Consider the following 16,820-nt stretch of genomic DNA (forward strand, 5'->3'; position numbering starts at 1 on the left):
GATACAAGACAAATACACAAAAATCAAGTGTGTATCTATTTCTACATGCTAAATACAAAAAAATTTAAAACATACCATTTACAATAGTGTCAAAAATGGAGTACTTCAGAATAAATCTGACAAAAGATGTACAAGACAAATATACTGAAAGATACAAAACGTGACTGAAATGGGAAGAACCACAGAACCCATCACATTTGTGTCACATCTGTGTAGCAGAACACTCAATCCTGTTACAATATCCACTCTCAAACTCACCTCTAAGTTAATGCAATCTTGAGCCAAAGCTTTGCAGGTGTTTTGTAGAAACTAATCAGTTTGCACAAATGACTTCAAAACTCATATGGAAATGCAAAGAACTTGAACAGGAAGAACAAAATTGGGGGAATCGCTGATAAAACTGTTGGTTTAAGTTCAAGAGTCACACATGTTGGAGTCGCTGCTGTGAGGCAGCAGGTTAAGCCCCCACTCGGAGCACGGGTTGCCATTTTGCATGCCAGCTGCGGCTCCTGGACAGACGGGGGAAGATGGCTGAGGTGTTTGGGTCCCCACCACCCACATGGAAGACCAAGATGAAGCTCTGGGCTCCTGGCTTTGGCCTGCTCAGCCCTGGCCGTTGCGCCACATGGGAGTGAGCAGCAGATGGAAGATCTCTCTTTTTCTCTTCCCTCCCACTCTCTTTAGTTTTTCAAAAACTAAAATAAAGGAAGAAAGTCATGTATTTCATTTATAAGCAGACATTTCTTCTCATCTCAATGAACTGCCTTCTTGGCTCTTCAGAAACCAGCTGGCTTGTTCTTCAGTTACCCTTGGACTTAACTTTGTCTTTTCTTTCAGGCTGTAGGTTTCTTTCACTATTTGACAGTCCCTGGCTGTCTGGTCATAGTTAAGGATCAAAAAATACACAAAGACTTCAAAGACATTTAGCCAGGGTCTCTGAGCAGACTGTAAGAATGTGTGTATTTGTGTAATAAACATGACGTTTGCAGCGTGATTTCTCAACTCCTTCCTTACTTGACCCTTTGCAAGCATACCCAGCAGCACCCAGCATGAAAACCACTCATCCATCCCGGCTCTGTGCGCTGCCCACAGGGACCAGCTGCCAGAGCTCGGGCGCAAGTGCGAATTCTGGGACTCCACGCGCCCAGACATGCCAGCCAAGCAGTAAATAGTCTGCCTTTTTTCACTACCCTCACTCAGGGCTCCATTTTCAGACACAGAACAGCTCCTCCTTCCTAACCCTGTGACTTTGCTGGGAGAGAAAGCGAGGCTGAGAGAGGAAGATCGCAGAGTTAGGGGAGTTAGTTTAGCAGCGACGCTGAGACAGGAGCCCAGCTCTGCCCACGCCTGGACTGGGCTTCAGGCAACAAGGGCTCGACCCCGGAAGCCCACGCAGATGGGGCGGGGGAGGAGGGAGACAAACCAGTTCTGGGGAGCGTGGGAGTGGGAGGGTTTCCCATCAACTCTGGTTTTATTGCACTCATAATCCTGTGTGTCTGCCCCAGAGCCCAGGGATGAGGAAGTGTGCCTGTGCTGGGTTAGCCTCTCTGTCTCTCCTTCTCAAAAGTAAACACGCTTGCAGGTGGACACACAAAGCACAGCATTGCGAGGCCAGGTGTTTGCCTACCACAGGCAAAGCGAGGGGCCACTAACTGTCCTGCCCTCTTCCCACAGGCTTGTTCCCAGCTAGAGGCCCACCAAACAGCAAGGAACAAAGTCACTCGGATAGAATAGGGACTGACTTCCAGGAGGAGGACAGACAGGAACAAAGTGTAAGGCAGGGCCCTGCATGGTAGCCTAGCAGCTAAGGTCCTTGCCTTGAACGTGCCGGGATCCCATGTAGGCGCCGGTTCTAATCCCGGCTGCTCCACTTCCCATTCAGCTCCCTGCTTGTGGCCTGGGAAAAAGACGGCCCAAAGCCTTGGGACCCTGCACCTCCATGGGAGACCCGGAAGAAGCACCTGGCTCCTGGCTTCAGATTGGCTCATCTCCAGCCGTTGCAGTCACTTGTGGAACTGCCTTCTTGGGGAGTGAATCATCAGATGGAAGATTTTCCTCTCTGTTTCTCCTCTCTGTATATCTGACTTTCCAATAAAAATAAAATAAATCTTTTTAAAAAAAGTATAAGGCAGGCAGACACAGAGTAATAACTCTTGGAGGGTGTGGGAAGACCTGGCAGGGGAACCCAAGGGGCAGGTGGTGACAACAGGCTCAGATTACAGATCATTGCCATTTCCAGACAACTTCCCAGATGGTAGAAAAAAGAGGAGAGAAAATCGAAACCAGGGAGAATGCAGAAGCCCCTAGCCACATCATAGTTTCTATTGTCTTAAGCACACTCAAGCAGATCGCACATCTCCTCCCCAAGGCCTTACAGAAGGCCATGCCCACATAATTGACGACGCAGTAAGGGTCCTTGCGGTTATCCTATGCTCAGAAATTCATGGCTCAACGCTAAAGGCTGAGCAAACCAAGCTCTCGCCAAGGGAACTAAGGCTCCTCCCACTGAGAGGGATCCCATTCCTGTTCTGCAAGCACACACCGACAGACCCACCACCAGGTACCAACTCTCCAGGGCCTGTGAACCCACCAGCTTCGGGATAGGAAATCCAGGGCGGGAACTTAGCCAGTGGGGGCCTGCAGCATGAGTCTGGTTCGAGAACAGCAGCTGGAAAGGGCCTCAACATAACTGCAAAATGCTACCAGCCACCGGCACAGCCACCCAGGATTCTGACCCAAGCTGATGCAATCTGCACGCCAGACCTCTTTTATTTTCTGACTGTTCTTCCTCTGGCTAAGGCTGGGTGTGGTCTGCTACGAAGGCAGAAAATGGAACCTGGGAGGGGCTGTGCAGGGCAGTCACGGAGCAACTGGTAAACCTGCTCCCCACGCAGGGCATCAAGGTGAACAAGCAGAGGGGAAGTGGCTGGCTGTCACAGGTGTATGGTTCAGGCCTGGATTCACCTGTCACCGCCCACCTTTGCTGATACATGGCAGGTGCTCCTACATGTGCAGTGACTCAGTACCCACTCACTACATGGGACACATGTCAGTTTCATGACCTCATCAAGCACAACCAGGGTCATGAAAACTGCAAAACATCCCCGTGATTGTTCAGGCGGGAAGGGAAAGTACAGGCTGAGCACCCCCAGTTTCTGTCTGTCTGGCTCTAGTTAGCGCCTGGCCAGTCTCAGAAACAGAATGATGCCCAAAATCAACACTACATGACAGCGGAGTCGCAAAACCTTAAAAGGACCCGTCTCTCCCACCAGGGCTCGCTGCAGGTCCACGCCAGACTCCACCCTCCCTGTCACCAACCCAGGGCAACTAAGTTCTCAAGAGGCCAGATCCTTAGATCCCATAGAGGCTCTGACACCTGCGGGGCATACCACCAGCATTTCCTGCCCATATGGTAGAAAATTAGCAGTACGAAATAAACTGAGGAGCCGGTGTTATGGCACAGTGGGTTAAGCCACTGCCTGCGACACAGGCATCTCACATACGCACTGGTTTGAATCCCAGCTAATCCACTGACTCACTGCTAATGCTCCTGGGAAAAGTAGCAGAAGATGGCTCAAGTGGCTGGGCTCCTGCCACCCACACGGGAGACCTGGCTGAAACTCCAGGCTCCTAGCTTCGGCCTGGCCCAACCCTGGACATTGTGGTTATCTGAGGAGTGAATCAGCAGGTGCAAGATCTCTTTCTCCTTCACTGTTTCCATTCCTCACACTCTGTAACTCTTTCAAAGTAAATCAATAAATCTTCAAAAACAAAGAAGTAAACAAATTAAGGGGCTGGTATTAACACAGCAAGTTAAGCTGCCACCTACAATGCTGGCATCCCATTTTGGAGTAACGGTTCACATCTGCCAGCAGCTCTGCTTCCAGTCCAATTCCCTGGAATAGCAACAATGGCCCACGTGCATGGACCCGTGCCACTCACACAGGAGACCTGGGTAGAGTACCAGGCTTCATCCTGGATCAGCCTGGCTTTTGTGCCCCTTGGAGAGTGAACCAGCAGATGCAAGCCTTCCCCCTCTCTTCTCTTTCAAATAATTAAATCTCTTAAAAATATGAACAGAACTGAAACAAATGCAGTGTTTAATCAGCACCCAGACTCCCAAGCCCCCTCCGTGAAAAGTCGCATCTCAGTGAGGAGGCCTGGCATCTGGGAGTTTTACACAAGCGTCCTGGGTTACTTAGCAACGGGAAAGGTGAGAAGCTCCACCCACCATTTCCAGGAGTCCGTGGGCGGGCTCACTCCCATCCATCACCAGCCAGAAACTGGCGATGGGAGACTCAGCAGGTCTATTTTAAGCCAGCTCACAAATGCAGCTCCGCACCGGGATCCTCCCACTCCCCACCAGGTTGTCGCTACACACACACACACACACACACACACACACTCTCTCTCTCTCTCTCTCTCTCTCTCTCTCTCTCTCTCTCTCTGGCTCCGCCCAGGGATTGGCCAGCTGGCTGGTAGTCCACTGCCTGCAGCTGTGGGGCCCAAAGAAGGAGTCAGACCCTGGGAGAACAGAAAGCTGAGCTCAGCCAGCAGCTCCCACTAAAGGAAGTGAACCAAGGGCCCACAGCCTGCCGACCCTGGGGGAAAGTCCCCGGGGCCTGACTCAGTTGGACGTGGGCACTTTGTTCAACACCCAGAAACCACAGGCTTCTCGGCTATCGCCAACTTCCTGCAGGGTTTCAGTCTCATTCAGTCCCCACCTGCCAGCACAGTTCTGGGCACTGCCCACTGGGCTGTGAACACACTCCAGGAAGCAGGCACAAAGAGCTGCAGCCTGGGGTCCCAACACAAATTTCTCCTCTCCAGAGACTGCCCCTGAGCCACTGGGAAAAATACCGCCCACTGTGCCTTGGTTTCCCCTCTCCAGGTGGATTAGCAGCCCCTCTTAGCTTTCCAGGCAGAGCTGGGGGGAGACATGATTAGCTGATTCCTGCTAATGACGGGGCCTACCCACGGCCTCCTCTCACTCCATTTACCCACCCAGAGCCCCTACCCATCCACCCAAAGCCGTGCAGCCTTATTCACCTGTCTGGACTGGAAGGGCAGCTGGAACTGAAGCTCCCAACACTCAAACAAAGCACAAAATCAAGGCCATGTCTCGTCTCCCTGTGGCACAGTGGGTTAAGCCACAGCTTGGAATACCTGGATCCTACATTGGAGTGCCTGGTTCCAGTCCTGACTGCTCCACACCTCCAATCCAGCCTTCTGCCAGTGCACCTGAGAAGCAGCAGGTGATGAGCCCAAGTTCTTGGGTTTCTGCATCCCACATGAAAGACTCGGGTGGAATCCGGCTCCAGGACTCAGCCTGCCCCAACCCTGGCTGTTGCCAGCTTCCAGGGTGGGAACCTGAGCAGGTGGAAGATCTCTCTTTTTTCTCCCTCTACATCACTCTACCTTTCACATAAATAAATCTTCTTTAATGGCGTTTTATAGAGTAGGTGTTACTTCACAGCAGTTAGACTGCCGCTTGAGACACTGGCATTCCATATGAGAACCAGGTCTAGTTCCAGCTGTTGGGCTTCTAATCTAGCTCCCTGCTAACTATACCTGGGAAGACAATGAAATAGAACCCGAACATGTGGGCTCCTGCCACCCACATGGAAGACCCAGATGGAGCTCCTGGCTTCAGCTTGGCCCTGCCTTGGCCCTTGCAGCCATTTGGGATGAGAACCAGTGAGTAAGCACATTAAAAAGATGTTTTGGGCCTGGCACTGTGGGGAAGGGATTATAACAGCTACTACCAATGGCATCAGCATCCAAGTGGACACTGATTCAGTCCTGACAACTCCATCTGCAATCCAGCTCTCTGCTTAGGCCTGGGAAAACCAGAGGTTGGGCTCCAGTACCCAGGTTGGAAACCTTGCAAGAGCTCCTGGTTCCAGGTCAGCCCAGTTGCAGCTTTTATGGCCATTTGGGGAGTGACAATTAGATGGAAGATCTTTGTGTGTGTGTGCATGCATGCATGTGTGTCCTTCTGTCTCTCTCTCTCTCAGTAACTCTGCCTTTCAAATATATAAATATTAAAATAAAAAAGAGGGGGGGTTGGGTATGGCACAGTAGTCTAGCAGCTCCATTTCCAACCCAACTCCCTGCTAACGTGCCTGAAAAAGCAGCTGAAGATTGCCCAAGTCCAGAAGCTCCTGGCTCCTGGCTTTGGACAGGCTCAGCTCCAGGCACTGTGGCCATTGGGAAGTGAACCAGCACACAGAAGAGCTGTCTCTCTGTCTCTTCTTCTCTCTCTGTAAATCTGTCTTTCAAATGAAAATATCCAGAAGCTCCTGGCTCCTGGCTTTGGACAGGCTCAGCTCCAGGCACTGTGGCCATTGGGAAGTGAACCAGCACACAGAAGAGCTGTCTCTCTGTCTCTTCTTCTCTCTCTGTAAATCTGTCTTTCAAATGAAAATAAACCGATCTCTTAAAAAATCATTAGAGTATTTTCTCTAAATCTTATACAAATGAGCCACACAGTGTGTAGGATTTGGGGACTGTTGACCTTTTCCTCTGTATAAAACTCTCCGGAGTTAGGTCCCTGGGACTATCAACCATCTGCTCTTCTGAGGTTGAGGAGTACCCATGGTTTGCAGGCACAACCACTTGCTTCCACCTCCGTGGACTCAGGGACCACAGGCAAAGCCCCTGGAATTGGCTAGCTTCTGAGCCACTCTTCCAGTCACGCTAAATGAGCTGGAAATCTAGAAAGCTGTTGGGTACAGGGCTGATACACACACTGGGAGTGGGGGGCCATCCCATGGGCAGGAGCCTGGAGCTCAGGGTTCAAGCCAGCACCCGCCGTGGTAGTAGCAACAGGACAGTGTGGTGAGCACTGCTGCCTAACCCAGATGGTCAGACTCGGGGTGGGGGTGCCGCTCACCCCAGCTAGCCCTGATCGCCCAAAAGAAACAGCATTTCCATTTGGGTGCCAACATCAGCTTTTCTCTCAGTTTTCTGAGCCACAAGAGCGGCATCACACGGAGCCCCATGCCGATTAACGCACAGCAGACCACCAGGCATGTCCCCTGCACGGGGGACACTCGAGGGCCCTTGGCATTCATGCACAGCCTTGGCTGAAGACGCTTAGTTCCTCCAATCAGCCAAACCAAAAGGTTTTCCACACTTCCTGCCATTCGGCTCACACTCACCATGCACCCCACTCCCATGAAGGTGAGGTCCCCAGAATCCATGACCCAGAGGCAGCCTGGACGGGAGGAGAGGAGGGCTGTGGGTCATGGCTCCCTTTCCGTGCCCTGCCCAATGATGCATGCCAGCGGCACACACAAACAATAAAAAGAAAATAATAACAAAGAGCCACTGGATGAAAGCTCCTGTAGCCATCTAAAGCGGGTTTACAGAGTAAAGAATAACAAGGAAAACTATCTAGGACAACTAAATAAAAGCAAAAAGCAAGTCCCAAGGTATATGGCTACCTCTCACCCTTCCCAACTCATCAGGCCAAGGTGTCCTCTGAGAAACTTCCCAGGGCTCCTCAGCATGCTGGGGGGCTCCACAGCAATGCCTGGGTTGCCAGCATCTCACACGAATGCCAGTCCATGTCCCAGCTGCTCCACTTCTGATCCAGCTTCCTGCTAATGATCAGGGAAAGCAGTAGAAGATGGCCCAAGGATTTGGGGTCCTGCATCCACGTGGGAAACCCAGAAAAGGCTTCTGCCTCCTGGCTCTGGCCAGCTCCTGGCCATTGCAGCCACCCGGGGGGGTGGGGTGTAGCCACCTCTGGGCGTCCCACGAGGGTACAGAGACCCAAGGACTTGGGCCATCTTCCAAGCTTTGCCAGGCACATTAGCAGGGAGCTCGATCGGAGTGGAGCAGCTGGGACTCAAACCAGTGCCCACATGGGATGCCTGCATTACAAACAGTAGCTTCCATGCTACACCGCAGCACCAGTCCCAATACTGCTCACTTCTTTTTTTTTTTTAAAGGATTTATTTATTTTTATTGCAAAGTCAGATATACAGAGAGGAGGAGAGACAGAGAGGAAGATCTTCGGTCCAACGAGTCACTCCCCAAGAGACCACAATGATCAGAGCTGGGCCCTTCTGAAGCCAGGAGCCAGTAGCTTCTTCCAGGTCTCCCACATGGGTACAGGATCCCAAGGCCTTGGGCCGTCTTCAACTGCTTTCCCAGGCCATAATCAGGGAGCTGGATGAGAAGCAGACCCGCTAGGATTAGAACTGGTGCCCATATGGGATCCCAGGTGTACAAGGCGAGGACTTTAGCCACTAGACTACCGCACTGGGCCCAAATGTACACTTCTTAAAGACAACTTCCTGAGGCAGGGGTTTGGTCTAGTGTTAACTCCAAACACCAATCTACCACATGTACACATTGAGTATGAGGCTAGACACCCCGTTCCAGCTTCAGAGAGCCTGAGTTCAACAGCCAGCTCCACTCCTGACTCCAGTCCCTGCTAATGCGGACCCTCGAAAGCAGGTCCTGGCTACTCGTGTGGGAGACCCTGACTCTTGGCTTGGCCTGGCCCATCAAGGGCTGTTACAGGCATTTGAGGACTGAACCAGTGAAGGGAAGACCAATCTCTATGTCTCTCTGCCACTCTGCCTTTCAAACATATTTTTAAAATAAAGATTGTGGGGCCAGCATGTTGGCACAGTAGGCTAATCCTCCATCTGTAGCACTGGCGTCCCACGGTACCGGTTCACGTCCAGGCTGCTCCATTTCCAATCCAGTTTCCTGCTTATGGCTTGGGAAAGCAGAGGAGGCTAGCCCAAGACCTGGGGACCCTGCACCAATATGGGAAACCTGGAAGAGGGTCCTGGTTCCCAGCTTTGGGTCAGCTCCTTCTCCTTACCTCTCGCTCACACTCACTGTAAAATCTGCCTTCCTAATCAAAATAAATAAACCTTTTAAAAAGGAAGCAAGAGAGGAAAATTTTATAAATAAGTAAATCTTTTGGGAAAGTTCCTTTTACAATCAGAAATAAAACCACTTCCTATTTTGGAACACACGTGTAGGCAACAGTAAGTGGTTGCAACGCTTCCCTGGGCACTTTCTCCTATTTTAAAATTTTCAGTACTTCTGTGGATTTACCCAATCTTCTTTTTTTTTTAACATGCTCCAATTTATTATGCTTTTAAAAATTAACAGACTTCAAGTTATAAAAGCAGTAACAACTACAATAAGGTGTCATCTCATTCCAATCCAATCTTCCTTAAATATAGCATATAAGTCATAAGCATAATACGTTGTAACATACGAGTCTTTGGGTAAGCAGCTTTTCCCAGGGAACCCTTACTGTATTGCTCTATTTGGAGCAGCCACAAGACCCGCCTGGCGTTTCCCCAGGCTGCTGTCCACTCAGAACGTGGGATCTGCCATGCGGGTGTCAGCTCCGCACACCAGACCCCAGGAGCGAGGCGGTGTCGGCTTCCGCCAGGGAGTGAGCACACTGCTCACTCCTGACCCAGCCCATCCAGCTCTCTCTGGCTCAGGAGCTTGTCACGGGCGAGATCGGCCTTTCCCACACAAGGCTGGGTGTTGCCCAGGGAGCAGGCAGGCAGAGGTTCCAGGCTTTCTCTGAGCAGTCACAAGTAAGCAACGGCACAGAACAGAATCCACAGGGAGTCAGGGACAACCCCAAGGCCACCACACAGTGTGGACGCAAGCCAGGGGCATTCTCCGAGGCACAGCCGCTTAGTCAGACACAAACTGCCCCCAGGGACCCCCAGGGAGCTGTGGAGCCCAGCAGACAGGAGTGGACACATGCCATCGCCAGGATACTCATGTCACACGCACAGCCACCACCGTCCGGACAAAACAATGTAGGCAGCAAGGACTGGAAGAACCGAGCAGGGGCAGGGCTTGGATTGCTGCTTTGGGTGGACTCTGAATGTCTGACACTTGACATCTGCACTATGCATTTCCAATCGTGCACAATGAACATAGCCCACTGTGCTTCAAGCCTTGAAATAACATCTCCAGCTCTGCTCCTGGTCTCCCAGCTAAGAAACCTCATCAAAAGGGGGAAGCCAGACGAGCTTGAAAGGAGGGCACGTTACAGCCACGAGCTGGCGCCTGGTGAACACCACTTGTTTTTTTATATGCTCACAACTCTCTCTTTAATGATGCGTTGGAGGATTTTGCTGGGGACACACATCACTCATCACTGTCTTTAGAATATGATTTCATAATGGCACTGTGGTTAACATCACAGACTTTGAAGTCACACAGAACTAACTATGAATTCTTGCTCTACTTCTCACTGCCCTTGTGTTGTTTTTACCAACCCTTGGGAGTCTCAGTATTCTCTTCTGTGAACTGGGCATTTTCTTCTTTCTGGAGGCACACAGACACACCGAAGGACAGGAATGGCTGTTAGCATGTCCTCTACCCCCTCACCATCCGCCACAGAAACAAGGTGGCCAGCAGCCCCCACAAGGGCTCCATGGAGAACCCCAAGACACTAAACCCAGGCAGAGGAGGCAAGAGCTGAAAATATGAGTGCCCAAGATCAGAATGTTCAGGAAGGACCTGCTTCTAGGAAAACTCTTACCCAAGGGAAAATCACTGCCTGTGAGCTCTGAGCAAGCACGGAACAAGCTTTTCCCTCTGCCAAGAGGGGTGGATGCTGAGAAACCAGCCATTCCCACGCCTGTCCCCAAAGGCATCTCAGAAATGGCCCACAAAGAGATGTCAGTCTCTTCCCCAAACCGAACAGCTCCCAGCCCCAGGGTCCCAGTCCCAGGGTCCCAGCCCCCCAGACTGGCCTGGCAGAACACAGCAGAGCGAGCCAGTCTACCTGTGCAGACTGGATCCCACCGTCACTCTGCTCTGTGACTTCAGCCAAGTTACTCAGTTCCTCTGTGATCTCTTCTCCACACCCTATCAGAGGGTAGCACAGTGTGGGTTCCACATCCACGGACTCAACCAATTGCAGATTGAAAATAGGGTGTTTTTTTAAAGATTTATCTTATTTTTTTTTTTAAGATTTATTTACTTTTATTGCAAAGACAGATACACAAGATATTCCCCAAGGGGCCACAATGGCCGGTGTTGAGCTGATCCGAAGCCAGGAGCCAGGAACTTCCTCTAGGTCTCCCATGCGGGTGCGGGGTCCCAAAGCTTTGGGCCGTCCTCAACTGCTTTCCCAGGCCACAAGCAGGGAGCTGGATGGGAAGTGGAGCTGCCGGGATTAGAACCGGCGCCCATATAGGATCCCTGTGCATGCAAGGCAAGGATTTAGCCATTTAGGCTACTGCGCTGGGCCCTGAAAACAGGCTTTTACAAACCCTGGCATAAAGTGAAGATGCCTGCCAGTTGTGCTGTGTATGTCCCATATCACAACATTTGGGAGTCCCAGCTTGCACCCAATACACCTGTATTTTATCCTAGGAGGAACTCGGGGCAAGCCAAGGAAAGGGTTACCCCGTGCAGCAGTACTGAGATGCAGCTCTCCTGGTGCCACATGAGGCAACTCAGGGGCTTCTGGAAATTCTGCAAATAATGTTTTCATAGTGCGAAGGAATTACCTTAACTTAACAGAAACACTTGGTTTTGGGGTTTTATTATTATTTATTTATTTATTTCATGATGCAGTTCCAATAGGCCCAGGGATTTTTCCTCCCCACTCCCCAATTTCCCTCTTCCTCCTGATCTCCCCACATTATCACAATAGCAAAGTCCTTCAAAAAGAGTCATAAGTCCATCATTCTGCTATTTAATAAATGTATGCTGACATGGTAGGTACAGACAATGGCAATAAACCCATTCAATCTATTTTCCTTCTGGCATGAGTTACAAAATGTCTTGTCATGATGGGGCTAAGATCCTGCACAGGACACCTGCCTTCAGAGCCAAGAGTGCCTGGGTTCAAGTCCCAGCTCAGCTACCGGTTCCAGCTTCCTGTTACTGTGCCTTCTGGGAATTCCCAAGTATGACTCTGAAGTTTAGGGTCCCGACACCCAGGGGAGAGACTCAGATTGAGCTGCTAGTTCCTGACTTTGGCCTTGCCCAGCAGTGCTTTTTGGGAGCATCTGAGTGGTAAACCAGTAGACTGGAGATAGCACTGTCTCTCAAATGAATTAAATGAATGATTTTCTGAAATTGTATATGGATTGGACATGCATATTTTTCTTTGCCATTATAACTAAACAATACAGTATAAGAGCTATTTACTATTTAGCTTCCATAAGCAATCCAGAGATGGTTGAAGTATTCAGAGGGTTATGTTTATGCAAATACTACGCTATTTTATATAAAGGACTCAACCATCAGGGAGTGGCTAGGTGAGCAATCGCCCTGGACTCCAAGGATCAACTGCGCTCACCCATCAGGGAGGGAGTAATACACAGCGCATGTTCAGTACACACCACCAACAATGACCAGGCTCCTCTATACTTCGGGAGCCGTGCTCACCGTCAGAAGCAGAACAATGCCTGGGGCTCTGACACATTCTCCATCCTCGTGGGACAGAAGCCAGCAGCCTGGGCAGAACCGCAAACCAGAGAAGAAACAGACAGTGGAGGAACTCCAAGCCCACAACACTGCGAGAGACAGAGGCTGCCGGCCGCAGTCAAGTGAGCAGCCGGGCAGGGAGAGGGAGCTGGGCCTGATGCTGCTGGTACAGCAGCAAGGATGCCGTGGTCCCCAGGCCAGCTGGCCAGGTCTGAGCAGAGCCTCCTCAGACAACCCCAGTGGCAGCAGCGAGCTGGGCTTCTCACCCACAGAAGCAGCGGTCAGGCTCCAGTCACCTGCTCTTAGGCCCCCGTCTCCTGTCTCCCAGCAAAGGCAGTGGAGGAAAGGGCTTCTGAACCCCCTGGAGAAGCAGCCTGCATTCCCCACTGCCTGCCACCTCCCTGCTCACACCTCCTGGCACATGCTCACAGGGAACAAAGCCAGGAGTGGCCCAGAGCTGGTAGGGGCGTCTACTGCCAGCACGTACTCTTCTCTCCCAGGAGCTCGGCGCAGGGAGTGCAAAGCAAGCAGCAAGACCACTGGAAGCGGGGCCCCAGGGTAAGCAGCACCTCTGCAGGGCCAGGGTCCCTCTTCACCTACAGTCCACCAAGACTGTGTCACCTGCCTGTAACTTGCCAAGCTTTTTCCTCCCGCAGACTCACAGAACACGCCTCAGCTCACAAAAGCTTTCACGGAGAAGCAACCCTTTGAGCCCTTGCAGCAACCCGGAACATAATACATCATCCCCATTTTACGGCCACAGAAACTGGGACTTGGAGGAATGAGGGGCCCTCTGAGATCACGAAGCTGGATGGTGGGGGCAGCAGGTGCACACTGACCACATCCACACCGATCCCAAGAGTCTGGATACATCCAGATTCTAGCATTTGTGACACAAAGCACCAAAATTCTGGTCCCCACACCACACAGGGTGGCCCCCAGGTCAGGGGCGGTGTGACTGGGGTCTCACTGCTACCTCCCACTGCCTGGTATCAGCTGAGCTGGAAGGTCCCTGGCAAGTGAGGGAGTGAATTTTTGGCCAGTTAACACATGATGCTGAGGAGCCAGTGCTGTACTGCGCAGTTTCAGATATCTGATTTTGATCAAACAACAAACACTTGATTTTCTGACTCCATAGGCTGAGGGGACAGCCAGGGTAACAGTGACCTGAGAAGGGACACGTGCAGGTCATAGCACTTTCACAGCCACCACCAAGTATTCACCGGGGACTGAGCGAGCTCCTTTGTTCTTACTAACAGCCGTCACAGTTGGCACCTGCACACCTGCTGACCCACAGTCCCGAGTCCCGTGAGGCCCCATTCTGTGCAACATGGCCTATCAGCTGAGGAGAACACAGCCGGGAGCCGGCCACTTCCCACATGATGGAACAACAGGGCCGGGGCAGGCTCCAGCACCATCAGCCAGATGCAAGCACCACTGAACAGGAATCAGGACAAGGAACCCCAAAGCAACTCAAGAGCTCGGCACAATCTTACTTAGGCTCTGCTGTGTGAACCCAGGGGTTCACACACGGCCTGGACAGGAAAAGTGCCAAGGTCTATAGACCCTGACCGCAAACACCGCAAGGTGATTTAGGGTGGGGGTTTCTCATGCGCCTTGGACTGGCCTGGAACAGTGGCGACTTCCTGCAGAAGAGGAAGTGAGCTTTGGCTACGGCCTTGAGGACACATATCTAGTCTCTCATCTGATCTTTCCCCGTGTCTTGGGGTTGCTCTCAAGACTCTAAGCTGCCGAAAGGAAGCAACCGTGGCAACTTCGTCTTTGAGAGATCTGCCTTGGGCAATGTCTGGTCCTGGTCCTGGAGCAGCAGAGAGCTGTGTGGATGGAGCTCAGCTGAGGAAAGAGACTGCAGCGGCAGCCACGGGGAAGGAAACAGCAGACCTGGAGGCATAAGGGGCAGCCCTTGCCCAAGAAGACGGGCAGCAGCCTCAGCAGAGCAGAAAAGGCACAGGGATCACAGGAGGGCTTGTGGGTCGCAGCGGGAGACAAGCCTGGCATCCAGGAGTGCGGGCATCTAGCAGGTGGCCCACAGGGATGCCAGGAAGACTCTGGGAGGAACAGGAAAGGAAGTAGGAGGGAGGGGGCAAAACAGGCCTGCAACAACAAACACCCAGTAGGCCGTTATTAAGGATTAACAAACATCACAAGGGAAGGCAAGGTGGCAGCTAGGAGTTCAGCCTCTTCCACCTCTTCCACCCAGGGCTTGAGAAAAGGAGGATCTTGGGCTCAGATTGGGTCTTCCATAAGCTGCCCCAGCCAGGACCCTGCTCTTGTCTGAGCTGGCTCCTAAGCCTGACCTGACATGGGAGCCGCTGGGAGGTCAGGGCAGACTTAGAGGCGGCAGCGGAGGAAGTCCATCACCTGCTGAGAAGCAAAGCCTCTCACACAGGAGCGCTGGCTCTGACCCTGCTGACGAAACCGTTCAAGGAGGGTGACCGCCAGGAACGTGAGCTCCCTGCACTAGCATCTAAGGCTTTTGACACCTTCCAAGAGGTAGCTCATTGTTCTTTTCCCTTACAACACCCTCCTGCTTCAGTTTCCTCCAAAGGCCACGAGTTCCACACCCTTTCCCAGAGAGTCCCCTGCCCCCAGGGCCCCGTTCCCTCCTGGGGATGGCGGCCCAGCAAGGCCAAACTGCAGCCTCCGAGGCAGCAAGAGCCCCGCGCCAAGGTCCCCCAGGAGTCTTTAGACAAGGAGGGACAAAGGCCACACACATCTCGTACGGTGGCCGAAGACAACAGACACTACACCGCCCCCCAACTCCTCCCCAGCCTGCTTTCACCAACCCAACAGCCCTTTTCCGAGCCCCTGTCCGCAAAGCAACAGCCGGACCGAAACCGGGCCCCTTTTTCCAAGTTTCGAAAAGAGACGCTCGCGCGGGAGGGCAGGGAAGGGAGAACCCGGCGCCTCCCGGTCAGGGCCCTCCGCCTCCCCGGTGGCCGGATTGCAGCACGTCTGGTACCAAAGGTCCGGTCGGCTCGCCCCGCCCGCGGCGGCCCAGCACCAGCCGAACAGGAAATTCCACCTGCTCGCCCAGCGTCCAGGCCCCCAACGGGCACCGGCGCCGGCCACCCGTGCCCAGGCTGCGGGGCGCGCGCGGGGCCCACGCCTGAGCGCTCCGGCCCCGGACCCAGGGGACCCCGGAGACCCTGCGACCCCCACCCTGGCCCACCTCGTGTCGCGAGCTGTATTTGAGTCCCGTGCCGAAGTCCCTGGGGCCCCCGCTGCCCTTGCGGGCGCGGTCGCTCCTCATAGTCCCGGTGGCCGCTGATGGAGAGCAAGGGTCTTAGAGGCGTGGTCCCTGCGGGCAGCCACTTCCCATGGCCCGCGGGGCGCGGGTGGCCGAGGCGCAGGACTCTCGCAGCAGCTCCTCTTCCTGACCCGCGCAGGTAGTTTCTGGGTGTGGCCTCCCGCCCGGCCGCCCGCGCACCTTTCCCGGGTCACGCCCCCTCCGGTTACGTCCCCCACAGGGAAGCTCCTCCCCTCGGCTGGGCCCCGAGGTTAGGGAGAGTGAAGATTCGGTGGTAACGACCAGGAAGTTCATTTCCTATCTCCTGGAGGACTGACAACCCCTGCGGCCCGAACACCCTTTTCCTGGTAATCCGCCGCTGCCTCTCGGCCATTGCAAAGCACCTGCCGTGACCGGCGCCCGTGCAGCCCTGGCTGGGTTGCTCAGTGAAACGCCCTGTTGCCGGCACCCAGCGTCTGTCACCCACTCCCTGCACCTGAAGCTGACTCATCCCTTCTCCCCGTGCTGGCCTCTGTGTGTCATGGTGTCCAAAGTCACTCCATCTGCTCTCTTGCTTTCCTGAACTTTCTCTCCAGGCCACTCAGCTCATTCTCCAGCTCAGAGAAGGAAACGCGCCTTCCCGGCAAACGCATCATCACCCAGGAGTGCCTGTTTCACAGCAGGTGGTGCACAAAACCTCCCCCTTGGTGCTATACTCACAGCACACAACCAACCAGTACTGCTGAGTGCACAGGATGGGCCGAGCAACAACCTCAGCTGTGAAAGACAGCAGTGAACAAAAATAACACCACTACCTCCTAAACAGCAAGTCCTGAACTTGCTTCCCACTGCCCTCTGTCATCTCAAGGTCATTTCCCTAGGCTCAAACCCAGAGATGCTGTTTGACCTGCAACCACCTCCCCAGACCAACCTCTCATAGCTAATGAGCTCTGAATTTGGTTAGGGCTGGCTTTCAAGTACCATCACATATTTTCATCATCCTTTGTTTCAATTTGTGTCAAATGCCAACAGGTCTGCTGTGTCCTGTCCGCTACACACCGCCAGCAGGCTGATCTTTGGAAACCAAGGTTGCTTTGAAATCAAAGGGGATTCGCATCACTTC

At 52.9% G+C, this 16,820-nt stretch overlaps 1 protein-coding gene across 1 annotated transcript in view; it reads right to left on the reverse strand.

The window, feature by feature from the left end:
- Positions 1 to 15,878, reverse strand: part of ST14 (ST14 transmembrane serine protease matriptase) — a 36,735-nt gene extending 20,857 nt beyond the window's left edge. Inside the window, exon 1 of the mRNA XM_004593278.2 lies at positions 15,641 to 15,878. Within this exon, the coding sequence (XP_004593335.2) occupies positions 15,641 to 15,721 (81 nt within the window). The 5' untranslated portion in view covers positions 15,722 to 15,878. The remainder of the gene's footprint in view (positions 1 to 15,640) is intronic.
- Positions 15,879 to 16,820: the final 942 nt, after the last annotated feature.

Source organism: Ochotona princeps, chromosome 4, assembly GCF_030435755.1.
Source record: "Ochotona princeps isolate mOchPri1 chromosome 4, mOchPri1.hap1, whole genome shotgun sequence".
Taxonomy (NCBI): domain Eukaryota; kingdom Metazoa; phylum Chordata; class Mammalia; order Lagomorpha; family Ochotonidae; genus Ochotona; species Ochotona princeps.